Below are 26,743 nucleotides of genomic sequence, written 5' to 3'. Positions count from 1 at the left end.
GATTGAGCATTGTCCCATGGATTGAGAGGTCCTGGTTCAATTCCTGGTCAGGGCTCAGGCCCAGGTTTTAGACTTGATCCCCAATGGGGGGCGTGCAGGAGGCAACCGATGGATATTTCTCTCTCACATCCATGTTCTAGCTTTCTCTAAAAATAAATAAATAAATAAATAAATAAATAAATAAATAAATAAATAAAAATATATTTTAAAATAATAATAAATAAATTAGATTTTGTTGTTGTTAATCCTCACCCGAAGATATTTTTCCATTGATTATTTAGATAGAGTGAAAGGGAGGAGGGAGAGAGAGTGAGAGAAACATCTATGTGAGAGAGCCACATCGATTGGTTGCCTCCTGCACAACCCCGACCGGGGCTGGGGATCAAACCTGCAACTCAAGTACATGCCCTTGACCAGTAGTCAGACCCGCAACCCTTTGGTCCAAAGGCTGACATGCTAACCATTGAGGCAAATCTGCCAGGGCAAGAATTGGAGTTTTAATATTTATTTTGATAAAAAGTAGTTGAAAGGTGTTGGTTGGAAATCCCACCACTGGACAGCCTAACCCATGTTGAAGTTCATGGGAACGTTGGGTGTGTCGTGAGAGGGAAGGCTTCCCCGTGAGCGGAGGGGGAGGCAGCCTCCTCCCCCACCAGGCCCTGGGACTCAGCCTGCCTTCCTGTTCTCCTTAAAATAGCCATTACCCATAACTTGTAACTTTTTCAGAAAGCAATTTGACAATATCAAAAATTTAAATTTATCTTATGGCTGTATTTAGATGTATCTTCAAAGATCTATGTAGATAGTCTATTACTAGGGGACTGATTAAATAATTACAGCACAGCCACACATAGAATACTGTGCATCTATTAAAAAGAATGAGACAGAGTTTTTTGGTGACATGAAAAGATGTCCAAGGTATACATTAGAAGAGCAAGTTGCAGAAGAATAAGCATAGTGATTCCACTTGAGGAAAAACAAAAAGTCCACATATATGTATATATAATATAACAAAGCCCTGGCCATTTGGCTCAGCAGTTAGAGCGTCAGCCTGCGGTCCAGAGAGTCCCAGGTTCGGTTCCTGCTAAGGGCACGTACCTCAATTGCAGTTTGTCCCTGGCCCCGGTTGGGGTCATGTGGGTGGCAACCACTTGATGTGTTCCTTTCACATTGATGTTTCTCTCTCTCTCTTCCTCTCTTTCTCCCTCCAGCTCTATCTGAAGATGAATGCAAAAATGTCCTCGGGTGAGGGTTAAAAAAAAAAAAAAAGATAACAAAACACCTGGGAAAATGCCCACAAACTGTTTTCTGTGATGTGGGAATGGAATTGATTGAAGGGTGAGGTGATGTGGGGGACTTTTCCCTAACACTGAAGTAGTTGTACAATGAGAACTGTGAATTTAACAATGAAAAATACTAATTTTCCAAAGAGTACAGTTCTGGTTTTGTTTTTGTTTCTAATTTTTATTTTGAAATAGTTATAAACTCACAGGAAGATGCAAAAATAGAACAGGAAGGTCGGATGTACTCGGTCCCCATTCCCTCCCAGTGATCACATGTATTTCTCTATACCACAATATCCAAGCCAGGACATCACCAATGGGACAATGTGTGTATTGTAGTGTTATGTCAGCCTATCACATGTGTAGATTCATGTAGTCACCTCTGCCATCAAGAAACAGCAGTTCCAGCCAGGCCAGTGTGGCTCAGTTGGTTGGGCATCCTCCCATGCACCAGGAGGTCGCTGGTTGATTCCTCATCAGGGCACATGCCCAGGTTGTGGGCTCGATCCCTGGTAGGGTGTGTACAGGAGGCAGCCGGTCGATGTTTCTCTCATTGATGTTTCTATATCTCCTTCTCCCTTCCTCTCTAAAATCAATAAAAACATATTAAAAAAACAAAAACAAAAAAATACCCAGCCGGTGTGGCTCAGTGGTTGAGCATCGACCCATGCACCAAAAACACATTAAAAAAACAAACAAACAAACATCACCACAAAGATCTCCCCTGGTGCTGTTTCTTCATAGTCTCACCTCTTCCCGCTCTTCCACCGGTCCCTATCACTCACGCTGGGCAGCCACTAATCTGTCATCCATCTCTACATGTTCTTATTTTGAGAATGTTATATACATGGAATCATATAATGAGGGACCTTTTGCGATTGGCTCTCTCCACTCAGCCTAATATCCTTGAGGTCCATCCAAGTGTGTGTACCACTAGGTCCTTCCTTTTTATTGCCGAGGGGTATTCCATGATGCCCTGGTATGGATGTTGCCACGCTGTAACAGTTCAGCTGTTGTGGGATATTTTGGTTGTTTCCAGTTTTTATTACAGATAAAACTGCTATGGACATTTCTATACAGGTTTAGTGTGAACGTCAATTTTTATTTTTCTGGGATAAATGACCAAGAGTGTGATCGCTGGGTTGTAAAGTTTATGTTGTAGTTTTTTATGAAACCGCCAAACTTTTTTCCAGAGTGGCTGCCACATTTTACATTCCCATAAAAAAAAAAGTATGTGAGAACTAGTTTCTCTGAATCTTCTCCAGCACTTGATGGTGTTGCTACTATTTATTTGAGCGGTTTTGCTAGGTTGGTAGTGACACTGTGGTCTTAAAGGCCAGTGCTGTTGACCATCTTTTTATGTGTTTATTTGCCATCCGTAAATCCTCGTCAGTGAACTGTCTCTACATGTCCTTTGCCCAGCCTCCTATTGGGGTGTTTGCTTTTTACTGTTGAGTTTTGAGTTTCTTCATGTAGTGTAGGGGCTGGTGCTCCATCAGATATGAGATCTGAAAATATTTCTCCCAGTCTATAACTTGTTTTTTGGGTCATTAACAAAACGAAAGGCTTATTTTAATTTAATAAAAAACAAAAGAATAAGGCTGCTTACTGCCTCAGTTTCTTACCGAGGATTCAGCTTACCCCAGCCTGACTCCAAGGTGGGTGCAGACTCCACAGACACCCCTGCCTTTGTTGTCACTGAGTCTTCACACAGACTTCCCGCTTTGAGTGAGACCAGATGGGCACAGAAAGCACAAGGTGCCAGGTTCTTTGTAAGTTCTGGAGTCCTGCTTCTTCCCCTGTAACTTCTGACCTCTTTCTCAGTATATAAGGAAGTCGGGTTTGTCCTTGGTAAATATTTTGGTTCCTTTTTTATTCTTGAGGTTGGGGTTCACCCCATCCTTTGTCTTTTGGGAACTCAACCTCTCCCTCTTCCCCAAGAGTGTGAAGAGCATGAGGACTGTCCTGTGAAGGCATCTTTCATAAAGACACAATGAGAACTACAAAAGTAGGCTCCCCTTCCCATGGTCGGCATGTGGCCCCTGTGCCTTGCAGAAATGTCTGTACAGAGAGGCTCTCTCGAGGAAGGGAGAAAAATCCAGGCATTTCTTGGCAATACTAGAGCAGAGACAACCAGTCTGAACATCATTGGGCCACCCTGCTGGGCTCTGTGAGCCAGGCAGCCCCCGTCCCCCAGTTACAAAATGAACGTTAAGTCCATGCCAGCATGGACGCTACAGCTACCAATACAAACAAGGTCCAGCTCTGCCCTGTTCTGGGCACTTACAGTTCCGTGTGAGGAGACAGATGTGCACCCAGCCAGTGAGTGTAACCACATGGTGCCACCTGTGCCAGAGACACCCCCACCTGCCTCCTTTCCTCTCAGCTCACAGTCAGACTTGGTTACCCAGCTGGAGCTGGGGGGGCAGGGTCATGGAGTTAGGTGTAGTGATGTCACTAGGTGTAGGCATGCCAATGGACTATGAAGGCTTCCAGTCCTCATTCATAAACTCCTTCCACACACTATCTTCTATTTTATTTTCTCACCCACTGCCCGAATGGAGAAGACCATAATGCTGGTCTAGAGGAGGGCAGAGTCACAAGATGGAAGGAGTCTGGGTCCCTGATTGACGAGGGACCACTACCCAGGAACACCCTGTTGAGCTTTCCATGAGCATTGAGATTCTGAGGCATTTGTTTAGCAGTTCTCTTACCTTGACTAACACACAGAAATCACAAGTCACTACTCCCTTCCAGATATAGTAAGACTTCATGGAGGAGGTGCCTGATATCCCTCATCCTACACTGCATCTCAGATGATATAAATCCTACCTACCTTTACAGATCAAGGTATTGCCTTCTCACTTTTTATGCATGTACTCTTTCATCAATTTTTCTCTTTTGAAATATTGGTTACCATTATTTGGCTAAACATACTAGCTATACAAAGGACTATAGTGACATGCTATCAAAGTCCGCAGGCCGACGCTCCAACCGCTGAGCCAAACCGGCCAGGGCAGAGCTCATTGCTTTTAGCACATACTCCTCCTTCAGCAAATCTTCTAGCCTTTTGATAAATTAATTCATCTCCTTTCCACATATTTATCCAAAAGACAGCCTCTAAATTCTGGCACAGTCAGCCACTCTGCTCCTGGGCTTTGATACCACCAGATGCTAGAGGGAAAAATTCGCGATATGCCTGCCATCTATTTCAATATATAGTTCAATCCAGTTGAATGCCAGGCATTTCTGAAGAATGCTGTTGGTTGATATAATGCCCCTTTCCCAAGTTCAGGTTTTGATTTGAAGTTGCATATTGGAATGCCTCCTGTTGCAATTTGCCCCAAATTTATAAATCTATCACAGATTCTCTCTCCTATCTATCTTGCCCCTTAAAAGATTAACCAGTAAGACTAGAGTTTAACATGATATCTTTAGAAAGCAAAAGGAGAAAATCTGCTTTTGAAAGAGAATGTACCCTCAGGCCAAAAAAAAAATTTCTCTGTCTCATAATACAGGTTGGGAACTGCCAGTTGTCATATTACAGCTTAAGATGGATTAGGATTCCGTCACTGGTCGTCCCGCGAATTCTTATAATTTCCCTCTTCATCTGCAGGCAAGCAATTAGAAAAAAGATAGAAAAAAGACTGTGTTTGGATATGTTAGAATATGTTAACTGTCTTAGAACATGAGCGGTTTCTTGAAACAACTTAGGAGAAATTTTTACTTAAGTATTTGGCGGACATGAAGCATATCCCCAAAAGTATACTAAATTTCTTATTTCTTCTGATTTGGGGCTGGAGGTAGGAGAAGGGGACCAGTTGTGATCATAATTATTTAAACAAAATAATTATCTTTCTTTGATTATATTGTCTTAATGAAGATGTTCTTAAGAAATCAGGATACTAGGGTTTGGGGTTTTTTTGTTTTTTTTTTAAATGGTATTTAACTATAGATTTTAATGGAGTTTTTAAAAATTACCAAGTGAAGTGTGATATTATTAGTGATGTGTTTTTCTTTCCATTGTAATGAGCAGAAGATAGTTTACTTTTTTTTTATATATAATTTACTTTTTGAATTGCATAGTGACGTTTCATTTCTGTTAGTTTGAAAATATTAAGACTTCTAGAAAAAAATGAAAGATAATTCCAATAAAATTGCTTCCAAAGTTGCAATACTGTAATTGGCATTAAACAAGTTTATGACATCTGAGAACAACCACATTGAAGCCTATCATGATACTTAACTTTCTTAGGTTGAAAAACCATTTAGCAGCAACTTTCTCCAGCTGAATAATTTATCTTTAAACAACAAACGAATGGTTACTTCCAGGTTTCAGTAAACAGGGAAAATGATCTACTCCCTAATTTCCATAGGGAACTTCTGAGTATTAATAAAACTATATATAGGAGGTGGCTAGATATTCTTGAAAATGGTCACTGTTTTTAACTATTCATTCATTTTTTTTAGTCATTCAATCATTCAACCATTAAGTATTTATCGAGCCTGTATTATTCTGGGTGCTGAGCATTTAGCAACAAACAGACGCATCTCATGGAACTCACATTCTGATGGGCACATGGACAATAAACTTGTAAACAGGTAAATACATAATAAAATTTTAGGGATAACAGCACTAAAACTTAGGAAGTGTGAGGAACTTTGACAATGTCAGGTCAAGAGTGGATGGTGCAGCTTCTTTTTTTTTGGTCCGTGCCCCTAGTGGGAACCGAACCCAGGACTCTCTGGTCCGCAGGCTGACGCTCCAGCCACTGAGCCAAACCGGCCAGGGCTGGTGCAGCTTCTTTACGTCCAGTAGGTGTGAACAGTGACCGGGATGAAGTGAGGGCCAGTCCATGAAGGACTTGGAGGAGAGTCCCAAGTCTAGGGAAAAGCATATAAAAGTCCCTGAGACAGAAATGAACTCAGGGTCTACGAAGAGCAAAGAGGCTGATATGGCTGGAGCTCCGTGTGCTTGGGGGGGGTGGTAGATGATGAGACTGGAGCTATAGATGGGAGGGGGTCACTAAGGGCTTTGGCGCCCAAATCAGAAATTGGGGTCCTGTTCTACGAGCAACAAGAAGCCACTGGAGGGTTTTGAGCAGTGTCACGATCTGTTCTCCTTGACATTTCACACCCGTCTCTCTGGACGTCTCCATAGGAGAGGCCCTAGGTGGGCAGAGGCGGGCACAGGTTGTGAGTTAAGAAGCTGTGGCGTGAGTCTTGGCTGAGAGATGAACGTAACTTGGGCAAGGATGTTGGCAGAGCAAGTGGTTTGTAGTTAGATTCTGTTGCATTTCAAAGGAGAAACAACACAACTCACTAATGGGTTGATGTGGGAGGTGAGAGAGAACAGAAGTGAGTGAGGTTGATTCCCAGGGGTTTTTGCCTGAGCAACTGATGGAACGAACAGGAGTTCTGTTTCCTGGGGAGGAGTGACTTGGGAAGTGGTCATCAGTACTTAGGATTTGGGCAGGTTTAACTTGCTTATTAGACACCTACACGGAGAAATCTACCAGGCAGCCAGTCACAGGTGTGAACTCTAGGGCGGACCACTGGGCTGAAGATGGAAATGGGGGCATCAGGATTTGTCAGGGATTTAAGCCGTAGGCCTCAATGAAATCATCTAGGGAGAGAATATTGCTAGGGAAGATGAGATGTCCAGGATGGATTCAAAGTCAGGATGAAGGAAAAGCCAGCAGCAGAGGCTGAGAAAGGTGCCCAGTGACGTAAGATGGGGTGATCAGGGTGGCCTCCCCAGAGCGGAGACCTGAGGGAGGCCACCCTGAGGGAGACCTGACAGAGATGGCTACAGGGACCGGCCAGCATGACTCTGAGGAGAGAAGGAGCTTGTCCGGGTCAAGGTACAGAAAGGAGCCCAGCACCGAGTGTGACGAGGGAGGTGGGGAGAGGGGCCTAGGTCCTCGGGGGTAGGGGCAGTCTGTGGAGTGTTTATGCAATGAGGGGCTCGATCTTAGGGTAAAGCCTGCTTTGAGAGGGGTGGCAGCTCTTCTGTTGTTGCCCGATGTGGCCTGCGGGGAGCCACCCGCAGCATCTGAAAGGCCACCCAGCAAGGTGGCCCCACATCTTCTCAGGCCCCGGCTTCTCTTTCCGGACTTCTCAGGCTGGCCTTGCAGCTCATTCTCGGGCCCACACCAGCCTGGTCTCCAGGAGGAATCTGGCATCACACAGTTACACCTCGGTGTGGTTGTCAGTCCCCTGTTAAAGGAATGGTTCAAAAGAACACAAAGGTATTATCTGCAGTGCTGTAGTGAGAAGTCTCCCTGGGCTAAAATCAAGGCGTTGGAAGGGCTGGGTTCCTTTCTAGAGGTTCTGGGGGAGAATCTGAGATCCTTGCCTCTTCCACTGTCTATGAGCTTCCCGCATTCCTTGGTCCACGGCCCCTCCCTCCATATTCAAAGCCAGTAGGCACATCCCCTGACCCATCTTCCATCATCATGTCTCCATCTCTGACCAGAGCTGGGGGGTCTCTAATTTCGGGAACTTGTGATTAGATTGGACTACAGGCTAATTGACCTATCTGAAGGCCCTTAATCTAATCCCATCTACAAAGTCCCTCGTAAAGTCATAGTCACAGATAATAAGGATTAGGAGTTGGATGTCTTTGGGATCCTCCTGCCAAAGGGCTCTTAGATCTCAAAAGATCAAGCAAATACCAGGTGGGAACTGATGGGATACAGATGTGAAAGCTACTTTGAAAGGTATCTCTGAGACTATCAGGGAAATCGTAACATGACCTGGGTATTAAGATGACAGAAAGGATTTGTTATTAATTTTGTTGAGTGTAATAATGGTGTGTATCTTTTTTTTTTTTAATCCTCACTCGAGGACATTTTTTTTGCATTCATCTTCAGATAGAGCTGGAGGGAGAGAGGGAGAAAGAGAGAGAGAGAAACATCGATGTGAGAGAGACACATGGACTGGTTGCAGCCACACGACCCCAACCAGAGATACGTGCCCTTAGCGGGAACAACCCTGGAATGCGGGCCGACGCTCTAACCGCTGAGCCAAACCGGCCAGGGCATGGTGTGTATCTTGGTCTGATACTTGATTGGGAAAAAGCATAAAGACTCACGAAATAGGATTGGCAATATACTAATTCATGCTCTGAGTGGTTCAGTATACTGTTCTTTGTACTTTTGTGAATGTTTGGAACTTTTATTTTAAAAAGTAAATACATACATATACACATACATGCATACGTGTGAGTGTGTGTGCGTATCAGGTGTCAGTTAGAGGCTAAGGTGACTTGGGAGGGAGGTGAAGGTCTACGTTGGCTCTCTCCCTGCTGCAGTCTGACCACGAGGATGGCCACCAAATGCCCCAAGAAAATGAGGCTTCTGAGTGTCAGCCACTGAGAGAAGTAGCAAGACCTTCCAGACACCTGCGTTTACCACACAGGACTCTGTAATACAAGCAAAGGCTCAGAATTAAACAGAACATTATAGGTTATATTGTTTAACCATCATCCCCCGTTTCCAACCACCCTCTCCCCATGCAATCCAAGAATAATTAAATGTAGTAAAAATTACGAAATAACTAAGTTTTTACCAATCACACACTCAAACTCAGATGGAGTGCCTGAGTAGACAGAGTGGTGTGTGCACAGGTTCAATGGGAATGCTTCTCATTCTCTTTGATTTTTGTTTGTTTTTTTTTCAATCCTCACCTGAGGATATTTTTCCATTTATCTTCAGATAGAGTGGGAGGGGGAGAGAAATATTGATGTGAGAGAGACACGTTGATTGGTTGCCTCCCACACAACCCCAACCAGGGCCGGGACCAAACTGCAACTGAGGTACATGCCCTTGACCGGAATTAAACCCACAAATCTTCAGTCCTCGGGCCGAAGTTCTAACCACTGAGCCAAACCAGCCAGGGCTTCTCATTCTTCTTGGATCAAAGGATCCAGAAATCACAAATGAACCCTTGGGGCAGTAGAGGGAAGAGCTACGGAGGCAGAATTCAGCCCAGTGCCCTGCAGGGCCAGGTTTTCCTCAGCCAGAAGAGCCCACTCTGGCCTCTGTTTCAGGGTGTTGTGGGGTCCTCCCAGGGTGGTTTCCCAGGCACCTCCTGCTGACTCAGGGAGGACGAAACATTGGTGACCAACCTCAAAAGTGGCAGAAACCAAAGCCCAAGTGATTGATGCTTCACAAAGACAGTAGCTTTTACCTGTCATCCTTGGAGGTAAATGTGGGGCAGGAGAACCTTGTCTCACGTGGACACATACAACCCAGCCCTGTTCATCCCGTGGCACATGGGCCACAGAGCCTGTGGGTGGAGAGGAGCTCTGGCGATCCTGCAGGGGGAAACTAAGCAAACGCAGGGTGATGACTCGGAGAACAGAGAGAAAACAGAAACAAGAAATGTGTCTCCTAGCACTTGTCTGTTCGGGGTTGCTTGAGATGGAAGCTGGTGGATAATCAATCAATCAAGGAATATTCCTTGAAGACATTTAGTAGACACATTGTGACCTAGGAGACAGGATGTAAACACATCGAAGGCGATGCACAGTTCAGGAAGGCAAGTGGCAAGGCTCCTGGGTGGGGGACAGGCTGGGAATCATGGGAGTTTATCCCTGGAAGTTGAGAAGACTCGCGTGCTTCCAGCAGACAGGAGGTAACCCAGGATGGATGATCCATTGGGCAGGGCTTATGAAACGTTGGTGTGCGGCCAGGACGCTCGCCGATGATGCTGACACCTGCTAGGTGTCCCTGAGGCTGGTGACCAGTGTTTTTCAGGCCATACTCTGGGAATCACGCTGTAATGAAATCACAGTAAATGAGGTTGTGAAGTAGAATGGAGCCAGTCGATGGGGAGCCTTGAATGCCGAGCCTGGGGTATGAAATGTTATTCTGAGGCTGGGAATAACTGACTTTTGATCACGGAGGAGGCATCATGACAAGGTTCTCTTAGGAAGAAAGATGGACACGCAACGTGCTAGAAAAAAAAAGTACAGGTACCTAGATATAAATTAATGTGGGGATAGAGTATAAAGAATGTTGTGATGGGAGGTTGGGCTCAATAGAGAAAGATGTGTAATAAAAGCCCTCGTGTATTAAACACCACTCTGAGCCAGGCATTAACCCCTTGAACAATCCAGTGCAGCAAGTGGTGTAGTCTCCAGATTACAGGTGACAGGAAAGAGGCTGGCGAGTTGCAGGAACTTGCATGAAGACGTGCCCCTGGTCTGCAGTCCAGCTGACATTTTAATCTAGGCCGGACCACGCGCTGCATGCCATGCCCGTTCCCCTTCCCTGATCAGATGACAGGGAGAGCGTATTAGTTTCATCTTGCTGCTATAACACAACACTGATGTATCATTGTCTTAGAGTTCCAGGTCAGAAGTCAGACAAGGAGGGGTCCCACTGGCTAAAAACAAGGTGTCAGCAGCTCCTTTGTGGGGGCTCTAGGGACAAATCGCTCTTGCCTTTCCCAGCTTCTAGAGGCCACCTATATTCCATGGCTTATGTTTCCCTTCCCCCATCTTCAAAACCAACATCTTGGCATTTCTTTGCCCAACCGCCCCTGCCCTCCCCCCAATTTTTTCTGACCAAAGCCAGGAAAGCTTCTCTGATTTTAAGGTGCGATTGGACTGAACCCACCCGGATGGTCAGCGTAATGTCTCCATGTCAAGGCTCAGACCTCAGTCCCGCGTGCATGGCCGCCGCCACCCCGCGGGGTGGCCTGTTCTGAGGCCGGGGGTGTGGGCACCGCCGGGGCATCTCCCTGCCAGCTGCAGGGTGTGCTTGCTTTGTATCAACGCCCTGTCGTAAACACCTTTACGAAGGGGACTTGTGTTGAATCAAAAGTAATTGAATAGAGCACAGCACAGGAATTTCACAAGCAAAGGTGTTGGTAGAACAGAAAGCTCACGGTTGGAGGAGGACAGGGCAGCGTGGGGCCGGCGTGAGTTTGTCCTGAGCCCTGGGAACGTTTCTTCGCACAGTCGATCCTGCCGTCAGTTAGACTCGGGTCGTTGTGGAGCTTGACAGCTACCTGGACTGCCCAGCGTAGAGCCGGCCCGAGAAATAAAGGTGACGGCTGAGTCTGTAGTGGAGGTGCCAGTGGTGTCCGAACTCCCCACATTCCAGAATCAAGTTCCTCTCTCTGCTTCAGCAGACTGCCGACAGCCTGCGTCTCCCCGCCATTCTTGCACAGTGAGTGTCCGTCACCCTGGCGGGCAGGCAGCCCTCTCTCCAGCAGCAAACCATGTTGTGAAGCACCGGCCGCGTGGAACGACCCGGCCGGTAGACCACGGAGCGTGCAGGAAGGTGCGGCCGCAAGGGCCGTTAGGGAGCTGGCAGCAGGGGCTTCGTGAGGCGCCTGTGACCCTGCTTTCATTCATTTTCAAAGTCCTACCCTGGCGGTCATCTGACGTGTAGTGACTTAGGGTCCCATTGTAACGTGAGAAAACTTAGAGATATAATTTTCTCTTATTTTATATAAAGAGAGACTTGTGTTTTGTTATAGGCCATTCAAAGCAAGGAAAACGATGGCCGGTCTGGCTGAGCAGTTAGAGAGTCGGCCCACCAACCAAAGGGTCAAGGGTTCGATTCCAGGTCAAAGGCCTGTACTGGGTTGCAGGTTCAATCCCTGGGCTCGGTTGGGGTTGTGTGGGAAGCAGCCAATCACTGTGTCTCTCTCACATTGAAGTTTTTCTCTCTCTCTCTCTCTCCCCATCCCTCCCTTCCACTTTATCTAAAAATTAATGGGAAAATATCCTCAGGTGAAGATTAATGAAAGGAAAGAAAGAGAGAAAGAGAGAAAGAGAGAAAGAGAGAAAGAGAGGAAGGAAGGAAGGAAGGAAGGAAGGAAGGAAGGAAGGAAGGAAGGAAGGAAGGAAGGAAGGAAGGAAGGAAGGAGACTTGGAAACATCAGAATTCACATTCTTTGGGCAATAAACCTTTAGGCTTACCGAAGAAACTTCTGGTTTTCCAGTCATTCAGATGATTAAATATAGAATCCGTCTCAAAGACTGTTGGGATGAAAGGTAGGAGAGTCCTCAACTGCGTGAAGACGTTTGCCGTCTGAAGCCGTCATGCCCGCAGGGAAGCGGGCTGGTTTAATGAGCTGCGCCTCTGATCACTGGTGTATTCCGAAATGGACCCGGCGCTCGCTCTTCTGCAGGAGCACGTCGGCAACACACAGCAAACCCTGGTCACGTACTTAGGAACGAAGACCACGTTCCGGCGTGTGGTTACCACTGACCGAAGCGGGAACAGCCTGTCTGTTTCTGGGATTCAGGCAATGAAATCGGCGGGAAAAGTGTGAAATGGGAAGACAGGAGATAAGAGGATCCATTAGGCACTGTGTTCAAAGACTCCACAGAGAGCTGTGAGTCAGGGGGTGAGTTTAAATCCACATTTTGCTAATGAAGACCATTGTTGTCTCTCAGAGAATGGCCTAATCTGCTATACCCCCATCCCCAATACTCAGCCCTGAAAAAAGAAGCACAATTTGCTAATTGAGGAAAGTTAGAAAGTACAGAAATGGCTGGAGAGACTCACCTCTATTCTGTGCACACACACACACACACACAGACACACACACGGACACTTGCTAACCAAGACCAACTAACAGGCATGGAAAGTATCTTACTGGTGTCATATTTCTGGCATTGCTATAACTACGCACAAAACAGTGACACATGAAATGGTGGTGACATCTGTTCTAGAACCTGTGGGGCTTTACTCACAAAACAGTTGTAAAATGTTTTGGGGACTAAAATATTTCTGTGTATCTATGCACACACACACACGTAGCTACCAGTGTGAGCTGAAAGGAAGGAAGAAAAAATGGAACTATTCATTTCTTTAAAAGATGTTCATTTTTCTCTTCTCAAACGAAGCTACGTGTGTTGCTTTGTCTATATCCTGTTTTTAAAAATCCCACAACATGTAAATTGTCATGGAGCTGAAGTTTATGATGTAGTTGGTAGGCCGTGGTCACATGCAAGTGGATGCTGAATGAGTTTGTTTTGATTTGGTAGGAAAACATATTCTGACCTTAGAATGAAATCATTAGCTGTTTATGGCCACAGCCAAAGGGAGGGTTCTGGGCACATGTGTTAGTGTATCTTTGAACTTCTCGAACGCACAGTGTGTGGGAAGTTACACACTTGGGTTTAAGCATCATTTAGGATGTTTCTCATTAAGGAATTCCGATTTGCCCGGCCAGTGTGGCTCAGTGGTTGAGCATCGACCCATGCGCCAAGAGGTCACCGGTTCGATTCCTGGTCAGGGCACATGTCCAGGTTGTGGGCCAAACCCCCAGTCGGCATGCAGTAGCTGGCCAATCCATGTTCTCTCTCATCGATGTTTCTATCTCTCTCTCCCTCTCCCTTCCTCTCTCTCTCTAAAATCAATAAAGAAAAAAGGAAATTTAAAAAAAAGGAACCCAGATTTACGTCCTTTCCATGACTCCCCAAGATTAGTTTAGCATGATCAGAGAGCAAATTGTCCCTGCTGCGGGGGGAGCTGCAGACGGGGCCTGTTACCTGTTTTCCCTCCAGTGATGGGCAACTGCTCCTCCCTTCACCAGCTCTGCCAGTGTCTCCCCAAAGGGGGGCCGTTCGACTTTCTCCTCACAACCTGCCCTTGGTTAACATTAGGTGGCACGTTTATAATATGTTCTTAATTTTTTTAAGCACCTGGCCTCCAGCAAGTAACAGTTTATTCAGTTCATGCAGTTTATTTAAACACGGGGGTTTGCTGACTTTACCATCTTCTGGATAGGTTTGAAAGCACAGAGCGAAGCATTTTTGTGGACTGTTAGACTTGAGTGTTTGTTCTCAAAGCCCCTCCACTGGACACTGCTCTTCGAAATGGTTGGTACTGGGTCTTGCTACATGCAAGGGGGCTATTCCAAGTGTCGCTGCATAATCCTACTGTGGGCATCTTGCTGTAGTAAGGGAAGCAACCCAGCTCATTCCATAGAATTTTTTTTTTTTTGGCATGCGCCCTTAGCGGGAACCGAACCTGGGACTCTCTGGTCCTCAGGCCAACGCCCCAATCGCTGAGCCAAACCGGCCAGGGCCCCATGGAATTTTTTAACCTGTAAGGTGTCTTTTCTGGGAAAGTAGTAGATGATGGCTTGTGGGTGGGCGTGGAGCTGTGACAAGGGGGAAGCAGCAGCTGGGCGAGGAGTCTGTCAGGACCTCCCTGTGACAGGAGGCACCCGGTGGGCAGCCCCTGCCCGGCTCCCATTCCTAAACACAGGGCCTCTTGCTCGCTATAAATCCCAGCCAAACTCTTTATTCTCTCTCTCTGTCCATGTCACCTTTGCACATCCAGCACTTCGTCTCACTGTGTCCCCTGCTTCCCACAACCCCAGCCGAACCCTGACGCTGGTTTCTCCCTCCTGCCGCAACCCAGGACGTGAGAAATGAACACTCTTCCTAGAACAATATAGGGAGGAGGCAGGTCAAGGGAGCGAGAGACTGGGTACCCACAGGAGATTAAGAAATGGAGAATTGTGTCCTTGGGAAATTCTAAGTGACAAAATAATTACAATTTAGTTTTAGCCCAGACTGCAAGTGTTACCGAAGTGCTGGGCTGAGCCTCAGAAGTCGACCCAGGGTCTGCAAGAAGGCTGGAGGCTGGCAACTAACCATATCGGCCCGCAAAATAAGAAACCCCTTTTCTGGAAAACGAAGACAATTTCATGAGTGTGCCTCCAGGAGGCATTGTGGGAACTACCGAATAGGGTGAGCACGGAAGAGGTGTAGTAAGAGGGACTTTGCAAGCGATATGGAAAGGGGGAGCTGCACTGAAGTCGGGCAGGCTGGCTGTGAGCAGTGTCTCCGTTTGGATGAAACACAGTGGTGTGATCAAGAATGTGGGCTGGGTTCAAAGCTCTGCTCTGCCTCTTACTAGCTGTGTGGCCTTGAGGAGGTTGCTGAATTCCAGAGGGGTAGGCTAACCCATCTGGCTGGGCTGGGCTCACATCTGAGGTCATCAGGTAAAGCGCCCGGTCTCATGACTGGTGGAGTGTCATGCTCGTGAACTGGTAGCTCCCTACTGTTTACAGAGAAGATAAATGGACTTCATTGCCTTTTATAATTTAACAAGAAGTCTTCTCATATTTATAAGCGATTGTAGTCAGAATTATCAATAAGATGTGGGCTGAATTATGTCATCAAGGAGATAAGAGGACGCGATTTGGAAACCTGGAGCATACCTGTGGAGGGAGGCAGCTGTGCAGGGATTCTGAAAATCCGTCCGTGGCATCTAGTGCAAGAGCACGCCGCCGTCCCAGCCTGAAGGACATTCCTTGCGGGATGACAGGCATTTTGACAGCGCTTGGGGACCTGCCTGACATGTTGATAGAATCATCCTGTAGGTTTTGCAAGATCTGAAAACATTGAACCTGCTACCTGAGACCTGGCCTTTATCTCATGTGTGCATCTCTTTTCGGGTGGAAGGAGCAGGTGTTCCCGGGTCGTGGACTCGGTGAAGCAAGAAATTTGGTTCCTGGGATTCAGGCAACCCTGGGAACCAAATATTCAACAATTTGGTTTCAGTTGACATTTGGGCCTTGGTGGGAATAGAACAGGGCCAGGAAGCCCCGGGGCACTCAAGGGTCTCATTCAGCAATACCACACTGCTCATTTAAATTCCCAGGCACTGACGAGCCTTCCGTAATAATCCATTTGGAAAGAAACTGATAAAAATCTGCATTCCTGCCAACAATTCCCATATTAAGGGATCAGAGCAAAACAGTCATCGTTTGTTCAATGCGGTTGCATATACAAAGAACTCGAAGGCCATTAGCCTGTGCCACGGAGTGTGCTCTCGGGAAAGTTCAGGTGTGGCTTGGTCTTCGGAGCTCAGCCCTGAGTGGCCTGGCTCTTCACTCCCCACATGTGTGTGAGGCAAGATTCCAGAGCTCAGGGTCACATGATAAGCTCACAAGAATGTCCACACCTGCAGGAAAGTTGCTGGGAAGGCCACCCAGCCACCTCCACATTTCAGGACTGGAAAGGACCTCAGAAGTCAGCTAACCGGGTCTAAATGAGAGTCAAATCTCTCTGCAAATTTCTTTTTCGGGGAGGGGAGTTGTCCAAATCTAGGTCTTTTGGGGGTGAAATTAATTTCTGAAAGAGACAAACTTCACTCAAAGCCAAGTCTACTGAATAAGATAAATGGGCAGGATGGACAAATTCAAAAGAAGGCAGGGCCTTAGAATGACAACATGCATTTGCTCCAGTGATCCCCAAAGTGGTTCTGAGGGGTAATTCCAGAAGCAGCTAGAGAAGCAGATGCCCTCATGCTGCTGGTGTGACCGCAGCCTCTCTGAGGGCGGAGATATCAGGTCTTTGACAATGTGCACGCTCTTGGCGCAGAAATTCAGTGTCTAGGAGTTTGTCATCAGGACAGTATTGAGATGGTACACAGTGATTTCACCGCTAGGAAGCTTGGTGCCATTAATAACGGTTTAAAAATTGGGAGTGGCCTGAAGGTCCAGCAGTAGGGATTGGATGTTTCCGTTGCTACGGGAAACTACTCATGTTCTCTGGAAAGGGCAGGTATCCCACAGTGTTCTGGTACAACCCAGGGTGCAGTATGTCCCTATGGAGAGGGGATAAGAAAGGATATGGAGAGGCAGGCACCAAGTTGTGAATGGCAGGTGGGATTGTGAATATTTTCACTTTGTTTGTCTACATATTATGTTTTTCTGTAGTGAAAACTATTTTTATAATAAACTGATACAATGAAACATCAGAGAGAGAGAGAAAGCAGTCCTATTATCCTTAAAGGGGAATTATGATGTACCTGTATTAGTTTGTTAGAGTTGCCATAACAAAGTACCACAGACTGAGTGGCTTCGTTAACAGAAATGTATTGTCTCACAGTTCTGGAGGCTGAAAGTCCAAGGTCAAGGTGTTGGCAGGGTTGGTTCCTTCTGAGCCTGAGAGTAGACTCTCTTTCATGCCTCCTCCAGCTCCGGGTGGCTTGCTGGCGACCTGGCATTCCTTGGCTTCTGCCACATCACTTCCGTCTCCACCTTCCTCTTCACATAGTGTTCTCACTGTGTGTGCATCTGTGTCCAAACTTCCCTTTTTTATGGGGACACTGGTCATATTAGATCAGGGCCCACCCTACTCTCGTATGACTTCATCTTAATTGATTACATCTGCAATGATCCTGTTTCCAAATAAGGCTCATTCCGAGGTACTGAGGGTTAGGGCTTCACCATATAAACTTGGGGAGGACACAATTCAACCAGTAACAGTGCCCTAATAAGATAGGCACACTGCTCCTACCCAGCTGGGGTTAGTACCCACCTGCCACCACAACCTTTGCCAGCTGCTGTGTAGTATGAGCTTGGCCCAAGATCAGGAATAGTGGGGTGGGGCACTGACATCCCCGAGGACTCCTGGTTCAAAGAGATAGATAATGGTGAAACAGCGCTTGAGCATGGCCCCTCCCTGCCCCGATGTGTCCTGGCCAGGGCTGCAGACCCGAGTGGCATCAGCACATCTGAAGTAGGGAGACCAGTGCAAAGACCAGAAAGGAAAAGTAGAAGAAAAAGAAAAGGACACATTGTTACTTTGGGTCCCACATAAGAGTTGTGATTTAAAAATAGAAAGACTAGAAGAGAAAGGGGAAAAAAAAAACATATTATGAATATTACACAAACATCTGCACATGTATTTTACAGAAGCTTCATAATCAATGAAAACTTGGAAGCAACCAAAACATCCCTCAATAGGTGAGTGGATAAACAAACTGTAGTACATCCATACAATGGAATATTACTCGGCAATTAAAAAGAGATGAGGTATTGAGCCATGAAAAGACATGGAAGAACTGTAAAAGCACATTGCTAAGTGAAAAGAGTTAATCAGAAAATTTGGTGTGATTCCAACTGTATGACATTCTGGAAAAGGCAAGTATAGAAACTGAAAAATTAGTGGTTGCCAGGGATCCAGGGGGCTAAGGAAGACGGAGGGACAGGTGGAACACCAGCCATTGTTAAGGCAGTGAAACCATTCTGTATGACACCATAGTGGTGGACACGTGACATTAGCATTTGACAAAACCCATAGAATGTACAACACAAAGAGAGAAACGTAATGTCAACTGTGGGCTTTAGCTAATGATAATGTATCAATGTTGGCTCATCATTTGTAACATCCACATTGTGCTAATGCAGGATGGTAATAATAGGTGACACTGTGTTGGGGTGGGGGAGGGGTATATGGGAAATCTGTACTCCCTCCTCCATTTGCCTGTAAACCTAAAATTGCTCTCAAAAAATAAAGTTCTATTAACTTAAAAACCCAAAAGTATATTATTAGTAAAGAAATAGAAAAGAGATCATGCCCATAGTCAGCTACCCCAAAGGGGCCCTTGGCAGATAAAAGTCTGGGCCATTGCAAGAGTTAATTCTGTTTCAAAGGCAGTTGAGAAGATACAGATGACCAAAGTGTGACCCAGCAGGATCTCCAAGATCCAAACACCCCTGGCTGCTTACACCTACCTCAGACTCAACAAAGCCCTTCTGATGGAGCTTGAAGGTGGTGGGGTGCAGGGGAGGGGAAGAAGAACCAAATTCTTATTCAAAGAAATAACAGTTTGGAACATGCACAAGAGTGTCAACAAGTTATGTAGATCTTATCAGCATCGCATTTTTCGTGCCTCCCAGCTATCCAGCGAGGCTCCACCAGCCTGTCAACACCCTTCAGCTTCCCACGCATCTCAGGCATATCAACACCTTGGGAGGTTCTTTCTGCCGTGGCCAGGCTGCCTCCCCAGGGCCCCAGGAGGAGGGAGAAAATTCAGGGACCATCATACCACCCCCTTGGTACGCACGCACTTCTTCCTTCCTCTGCTCACACTCGGTGGCTTGGTTGGGGCCCACTGTCTATAAAATTGAACAATAACTTTATACTAACTTTGGAAAGAGGACCCACGTTGGAAAAGTCTGATGGTCTCACATCTGAAGGACGAGAATGGGTAGTTTCAGTCAAGCGAGGAGAAATTATTCAAAGTCCTCATCAAAGTATGTTATATTTATAGAGGTTTTTCTACATTTGCAGATAAAACATTGTGATTTTACACAACTATGGATAAGGGACGAGGCACGAGACTTGTGGAGATTCCCCTGTTCACCTCCCCCGCCACACGCCAGTAATAAAAGCTCTCATAGTATATACATTGCTCCGAGATAAGCCAGCCTTTCAAATGTAATATTGCCAAGCGATGCAACAGGCCATTTATTTAGACTAATGAAAATGATCGTCTTTACCGTACAACCCAGCTTTCCTTTACAATTGCCTGTTTGTTCCATTGAAGTCGGTGAATGGATCTCGTTGTTAGTGTGTGTGTTTGTTTTCGTTTTTTAGGCAGCTTTAAGTGCCTTGAAACAGTTTTCTGAGCAAGGACTGGATCCAATGGAAGGGACGATGAATATTGAGAAAAATTCTCTTGAAAAGTGAGTAAACCTTCTGTCACTTCCTTACATTTATAATTTTGTCACTGTCTACAAAATAAAATATAGATCATAATAAGGTGGGGGAAAAAACTCAAGACACTAACATCTGTATCTTACAGAATTATTCATAGTACCGCAATTAAATGTAACTAAATGAGAAACAGTCTATATAGTCATATTCATTTCCTACAGTGTGACTGGGGCAGTTTTAACCTACAAATTGATTATTACTTCTGCATTTTAATGCCTTTGTGGGGAACAGTGTGTGTTCTGTTAACTGCAGGGACTTGCAAAACTAACAAAAACTGTGTTCACGTCACACTGTTGAGCATTTTCTGGCTAAACCATTTTCTGAGTTAAAAACTTTGACTCACATTCCTGCCAAGTTTCGGGCACAACAGAGAAAAAAGAAAAAGTTGAGAGGCGACCCCCTCCCTCGGCAGCCTTGGTTTTCACGTTGTATGAGACACAGGCGTACGTCGCCACAGAGTCGGGGCTCCCAAGGCAGACATACAGCTATAGTATTTCTGAAATCTAGCTCATTGCTTTTTTTAAAAAATATTGAACATAAGTTTTTATCTGATACTGAATTTTAGGTCTCTCCAGAGACCCAATTTACAGTAAAGAAATTGAACACAATTATATTTACAGAGCAGACTCCAAACTCAGGTGAGGTTTCAGAACACACACAAGAGATAACGTTTTTAGAATAAAAAAAGAAAAGGAAAAAAAAAAAAAAAGATAACCCAGAACGTACAAACCAGGTATGCTGATCCTATAGTTAAGGAAGCATACGCCCAACCAGCCTTTGGTCATTAATATTTAAAAGGTGAGAGTGTGAGAAGAAAACATTTGGTAAACAGACGTGGCATTTAAAGTTGTCTATAGATTGGCAACCATTTATAAGCTAATTTAATCAAAACCATTTCCACATGATCTCATCAGTAGACTATCTGAACATAAATATTGTTGTTTCACTTTAAAATGTCACTTTGCTGGTGACCTTTGAATCCTGTGTGCCATCTGCTAATAAACATGTCTGAAGATGTGCAACCCTGGCCCTTCAGCTCTTGTTAATGTATTAATCTTTCAGACAAGGCCAGCATCTGGGAGAGAAGGCGGACAATAACCAGACACACCCGGGCTCCATCGCTCAGGACTGCAAGAAATCAAAGTCCGTCATCTAACAACTCCCAGAACCATGGCTGCCACCGCATCCTTATAAACCTGTCAGCACGCATGAGGGTGTCTGTGTTCAAGGAAATGAATGACTAATACCATTATTTGAGTCTTATGTGAAGACAACACTATTCTAACACACGAGATAATATACATAGTACTGTTTGTTCAACTGGGGGAAAATAAAACTCCGCGCATTTCCCTTGGAACTTGAGATCAGATCATAACTCATTTGTCCAGAGGCAGCAGAAATCTGATCCTGCTACTGGGGCTTAAAATAACAATTAATGAAACGTGTTAGAAACAGAGGTAAAGTTTTTCCATGATCGATAGAGAAGCTGGGTTTGGTTCAGATTGTTCTGTCGTGGCACTTGTGTTCAGTTCTATTCTCTCTCATTTTAAATAATGCTTGATGATTCAAACACTTACCAATGACGTGCTGTGGAATGTGATGGTCGTTGTCTTCATATAGAGTCCTGCAGTTTCTCTTTTTATGCAGATATTTGTAACCTTCCTCCTGTATCCGTATGAATACCTTTAAGGCGCACTACTCAAAGACGTATGCAAACGAACATGGTTTAAATCAGGTCGGATATTTAATTAAAACTATGAAATCATGTTAGGAACAACTAGTTTCAATATACTCCAGGAATTCAAAAAAAAAAAAAACAACACAAATCACTCGTGGGTTTTGAGCTCCGTAGTACTCTTAGCCACCAAGGGGGCGTCTTGCCTCCACAAACATTTCTCTGGGTTCCGCGTCCTGTGGCGGAAATCGCACCCACCCCCATTCGTGTCTTGTAGCCACTCACTGTTTGCATCAAGAGTGTTTTTAATAACTGCCTCTGGACTTGGGACAGTGAGGAGGACCGACATCAATGATGTCCCTGGTGGGGAAGGGAGAGCCTGTCGGAGGAGCCGTGGAAGTCGCGCAAGCTTGTAGCCAGCACGCTGGGGACCAGCATGATGGACTCCAGCGCGTAGCAAATGCAGTAAAAATTTGGTCGGTTTCTGTGTGAAGTGTGGTTACTGTCGTTCTTTCATTCCTTCGCTCTCCTGTCTTAAGAATCACCCCAGTGAAACTCATCCCGACGGCCGTCGCCCGGCCCAGTCACCCTGCTCGGCTGTGGCATTAGAGGACGCCCCTGTCACCAGCCGCATGTATCTGCGAAACTGCAGAGCCACCTCCCGGGTGACTTGGAGCCGGGCTCCCGACCAGCTCACGTCATCTCATTGTTCAGGCTTTCTCCTTATTGATTTGCAGGCATTGTGAAATAAGAAAACACTATAGGGTCTAACTGCTCGACCCAACACGACAATAGGAATATAATTATGTAAGATTTCACAAGCAAAACCACCACAAATCATGATCTGGCTGACTCACACGCGACAGAAGAATAAACAAACAGCAACATAAGGAAATAACTCCAGGGTTGTTTTTAATGATTCCCATGTGGGGAAGTCCGCCAGTTTGGGGAGGGCTGGTGCCCTTGGAGGAAGTAGGTTTGGTTACATAAAGCTGGGGCCTTGTGGAAATAACAGCACGTTTGTGAAGCTGGGGTTCATGAAGGTAAGCTAGGTTGGACAGGCTGTCCTGCTGCCCAGCACCAGGGCACAGAGGGCCCTAATTCATTCCCTTGGGGGACAGGCCCTTTCTTCTGCCTAGGCCCTCAGGTGTGTGTGGGGGAGGGGGTGGACAGGCCTGTAGACAACATCACTTTGGGCGGGATCGTTTAATGGATCTTCAGTTTACCAAAAGCAATCAACATAGGCCACCTCCCCACAGCCCACAGTCCAGACGGCACCAAGGCGGCCCAACCAGGCTGTGGGAAGATGACGAACGCAGGGAACGAACAGAGCTAATCAGTTCTCACAACCCAAGTATCCAAAGCATTTCACTCTTGAGCTGTGCGACGCGGCGCGTCATGTTCAGAGCCGATGGATTCCTGAACGTGGTTGGGGGGTTTGGGGGTGGGGCTGAGGGCAGGGAATGTCAATTTGCAAAGGGTCTCCAGTTTGGGGTCAGGATATTTATTTTAAATTCCATCCCATCTACCTGCTTGAAGAGCCCAGGAAGGCCTTCCCATATTTCCCCAGAACAGCCGCCCTTCCTGGGACCCTGGGTTCTCTCCAGGTCGAATTAGCGATGCAAATGGCAGGTGGCCTGCAGCCCCTCCCAGGGACCTGCTGGGATGCTCCGTTCCAAAGCGCCATGTTATATATCATTAGAGGGGAAACCATTAAGTAGATTTATTGAAAGAATGTTTCTTCGGCACAGGGAGATCTTTTTGATGAAAAATGGGACTCATTATTCTTTAAAGGACACAGATTGACTTATCTCCTTTATCAATTACAGTGTCTGCTTTCAGCTTTTCTCAATCAGCTCCGGGCTTTGTAGTCACTTCCCAGTGCTGAGGCCAATGTGTTTGAAGGAACAGGTTTGTTTTTTACATTTTAATTGGAAATATAATATTGCACTTTGGAACTCTGACCACCCTTTCCAGGACCACTTGCCAAAGATCAGTGGTGAGACATCATGGATCAGGCTGTGACAAGGACGTCCCTCCCCTTTCCTGGGGTGACCTCTCGGAGTTGTCCTGGTCCTTCTCCCCAGCAAACATTCTCAACAGTGGGCTTGGGGAGGTTTTTTTTGTGTTGTTGTTGTTATTGTTTTGACAGCTTCAACCAATTTCCTGCACCATAAAATAAACAGATTAATGAGAAGCTTAAATGATTATACAGAGGTTTTCAGGGCTCTCGGTGACTTGGGAAATGCGGTCCAGACCAATTGACATGTGTTTGAATTCTTCTGCAGGTGAGTCATCACTGCACCTGCCCAGTGTGAGTCCTGCACCTTTTCATTTCCAAAAGCCACTAGTTATCATATGGCCAAGAATGGCATAGAACCTAACAGTTCTGCACACGGAGCTGAGAAGAGGCAAATCATATGTGCATTTGTCTTTGGGCTTCCCCTGACCTACCCCACCGTGACAGAGGTACCTGATACAAGCATAAATGATACATTGAATAAATGGACAACTGAACGATCTATCAAAGGGATAGGTAAACCTACGGAAGACATAAATTTTAAATCTCACTGCTCACATGACACAGAGATAGCCACTCATGATAATATACAGCATTACTGGTGTAACTTTAACCCCAGGGGACTGGCGTTTCTTAATCAGAAACATGGCAAGCCCCCAAAAAAACTAATTTCAGAGGACTCTGGACCCATGCAGATCCACGATGCTGCCCCCCGTCTTCCCGTTCCTGCATTTATACCCCTTCCCTAGGCAGCACATTTTATGCTGATCCCCACCCCCAGATACATTCCCCTATTTCCACAGGCACAGATGCATGTTTTCAGGAGGAGGGGTAAGATCTGGTTCAGAGCACAGACTTCCTTAGACTCGGTGAAGCCCGGCTGCACTCCGGGCAGACACCGCCCAGGCTCCATCTCACCTGGCAAGACTCACTCACACTTGCCTCGCTGGGGAGCCTTCCTCTCCTGTTTTAACCACCTCCCAGAAGCTCTCTCGACCGGATCCCCAGCACACTCTGATGTATGCTGGGAATGCAGAAAATAAATAAACAAATGAAACAACTTCCCCCTAAAGAGCCTACATTCTAGTTGGAGGGAAAGACAGACAAGGAAATGGGCGTGGGGACCTGAGCAGTGTGCTCTCAGAACCACTGCGTGAAAGCTTGTCCACCTGCCCGCCTCCCCGTCATCACGATGCAGTGGGCACCGTGCTCTATTCTGGTGACGCTGTCAAGAAGCCACCGTCTGCTTCCAATCTAATACCTTATCTTACCTCCACACACCCCAGTGTCCACTGACCAACCCCCACGCCCAGCCCCAGCATACCTAGGCAAAGCCCTCTGAGCTTACCTACACTCAGGGCTGATCAAGTGAATGCATTCCTCACTGTATCTCCGGGCCCAGGAACAGTGCCCACCTTCAAATGGTAAGTACTCAGTCAATGTTTGTTGAATAGATGAATGACTCTAAACAGCCCGGGATGATGGATTTGCCAATCTAACCCGGTCATTGGTGACCTGGGCGCATGGACAGAGAAGTCTGGTCTATTGGATGGAGCCACCTGTCTGGCAATAAACGTCTAGGTCTACTTCTGTTCATGTGTAGCCCTGTTGAAGTCATTTAACATTCTTCAAATTTCAACTTTTCACCCCCCAAAAAAGTAAGGATAAAAATATGCATGCCCTGGACAGTGTGGCTCAGTTGGATCATTAGTTGTCCAGTACAATGAAAGGTCATGGGTTTGATTCCCGGTCAGGGCACATACCTAGGTTTCGGGTTCAATTCCCTGGTCAGGGGGCCTATGGAAGGCAACTTATCTCTCTCTCTCTCTCTCTCTTTCTTTTCCCACTTCTCTCTCCCTTCTTCTCTTCTCTAAAAGTCAATGAATATGTCTCCTTGGGTGAAGATAAAAATAAAATAAAGGAATATGCAGAAGTATATGGTCTATTTTTTAAAGGGTACAAGTTGTGAAAGTAAATGTAATATTTCAATCTAAGTTAGTGGGTGTTAAGGAAAGAGCCATGGTTTAGGATTCAAAAGTCTAGAGACCTGGTTCAGATACAGATGTGACCTTGGCAGGAGATTTAACCTTCCTGGCCTCAGTTTCCACGTCTATAAAATGGCCTCTAAGAGCATTGCGGCTCCAAATGTGTAGTATTACCATTAGTACCACTATTACTGGAGGTATTCCTGTATTCAAATTTTGTCTCAAATATGCAAATTTTAAAAATCAAATACCTGCAAGGAAAAATACCTCTTGTATCAATTAGGATTCTTGTGGTTGAGAGTTATGAAAACCTATTCAAACCAGTAATGGGAAATGTTCTAAAGCTGCAGGGGTGTTTCCCAGAACCCAAGGGAAGAAATGCAGAAATACTCAGGAGCCAGGAAGTACAGGGCTGTGGGGAAAACAGGAAGCTCCCTTTCTGCCTTCCTCTCAATTCCCCTCCTCCCTCAGAGTATGTGAATCATTTCTCTCTCTCCACACCAGCTCCTGCTTTGCAAGTACACATGCCAGACAACATGGCCACCAATAGAACCCAAGTTTGTAGCCACCGGAAGCAACAATGAATCTCTGTCTTGATTTCATTCCCAAAGTCATAGAAAGCAACCCTTGGTTGGCCCACCTTGGGCCAGGTGTTCACTGCTGGCCCATATTGTACAAATATAGTGGCCACAGCTCTACGCCTGTGGAACAGGACAGAGTAGTCACCAGAGAAGAGAGAATCACTATTTTGGAAAACAGCCCAATAGGTGTCTACCTCAAGTACTTCCTGAGGGCAAGGCTCATTATAGTCATGTGCTAGTTCTTATTTTCGGTGTAAACAGTGATGCTTAAATAATGGAGTAACAGTCTCCCAAATGTCACGGATTGGTCTTGGGTTTGTGAAGGCTGTGCTGCTTTGTTTAGTTTGGTTTAATCCTTTTAGTCTTTAGTTTCAAGTGTTTGATGAACCACAAACCTATCCTGAATGAGTCATAAAATTACCTAGGAGAAAAATAAACACTTTCAAAATTAGTATACTGTTAAAAGCTTCCTTTACTTCAGCATAAATAATGAGAACTTTCAGCCATACAGTGGCCAGCCATCCTCATTGATTTCTCTAGAACCAAAGACCGGGGGCCACTCTCTGCTTTTGTTACCCTGAGTGGATTTAACTGTAAGGACACTTTTGATTCTTACAGCTGAGAGAGATGGAGATGGAGATGGAGGCAATCTTGGTCTAATTTTCTTTCCAACTTCACTCCTAAGTTTTCAAGGGAGCCCAGAGAA

General features: G+C 45.8%; 1 protein-coding gene across 8 annotated transcripts in view; it reads left to right on the top strand.

The window, feature by feature from the left end:
* Nucleotides 1-21,944, top strand: part of STAU2 (staufen double-stranded RNA binding protein 2) — a 281,591-nt gene extending 259,647 nt beyond the window's left edge. For all 8 annotated transcript variants that reach the window (XM_036263712.1, XM_036263711.1, XM_036263713.1 and 5 more), the window contains 2 exons: nucleotides 19,657-19,745; nucleotides 20,839-21,944. In XM_036263712.1, coding sequence (XP_036119605.1) covers nucleotides 19,657-19,745; nucleotides 20,839-20,932 — 183 coding nt within the window. In that variant the 3' untranslated portion in view covers nucleotides 20,933-21,944. The remainder of the gene's footprint in view (nucleotides 1-19,656; nucleotides 19,746-20,838) is intronic.
* Nucleotides 21,945-26,743: the final 4,799 nt, after the last annotated feature.

The sequence above is a fragment of the Molossus molossus genome, unplaced genomic scaffold (genome assembly GCF_014108415.1).
Source record: "Molossus molossus isolate mMolMol1 unplaced genomic scaffold, mMolMol1.p scaffold_m16_p_16, whole genome shotgun sequence".
NCBI lineage: Eukaryota > Metazoa > Chordata > Mammalia > Chiroptera > Molossidae > Molossus > Molossus molossus.
The sequence above is the reverse complement of the archived record's forward strand: the minus strand, read 5'-3'. Positions and strand labels throughout refer to the sequence as shown.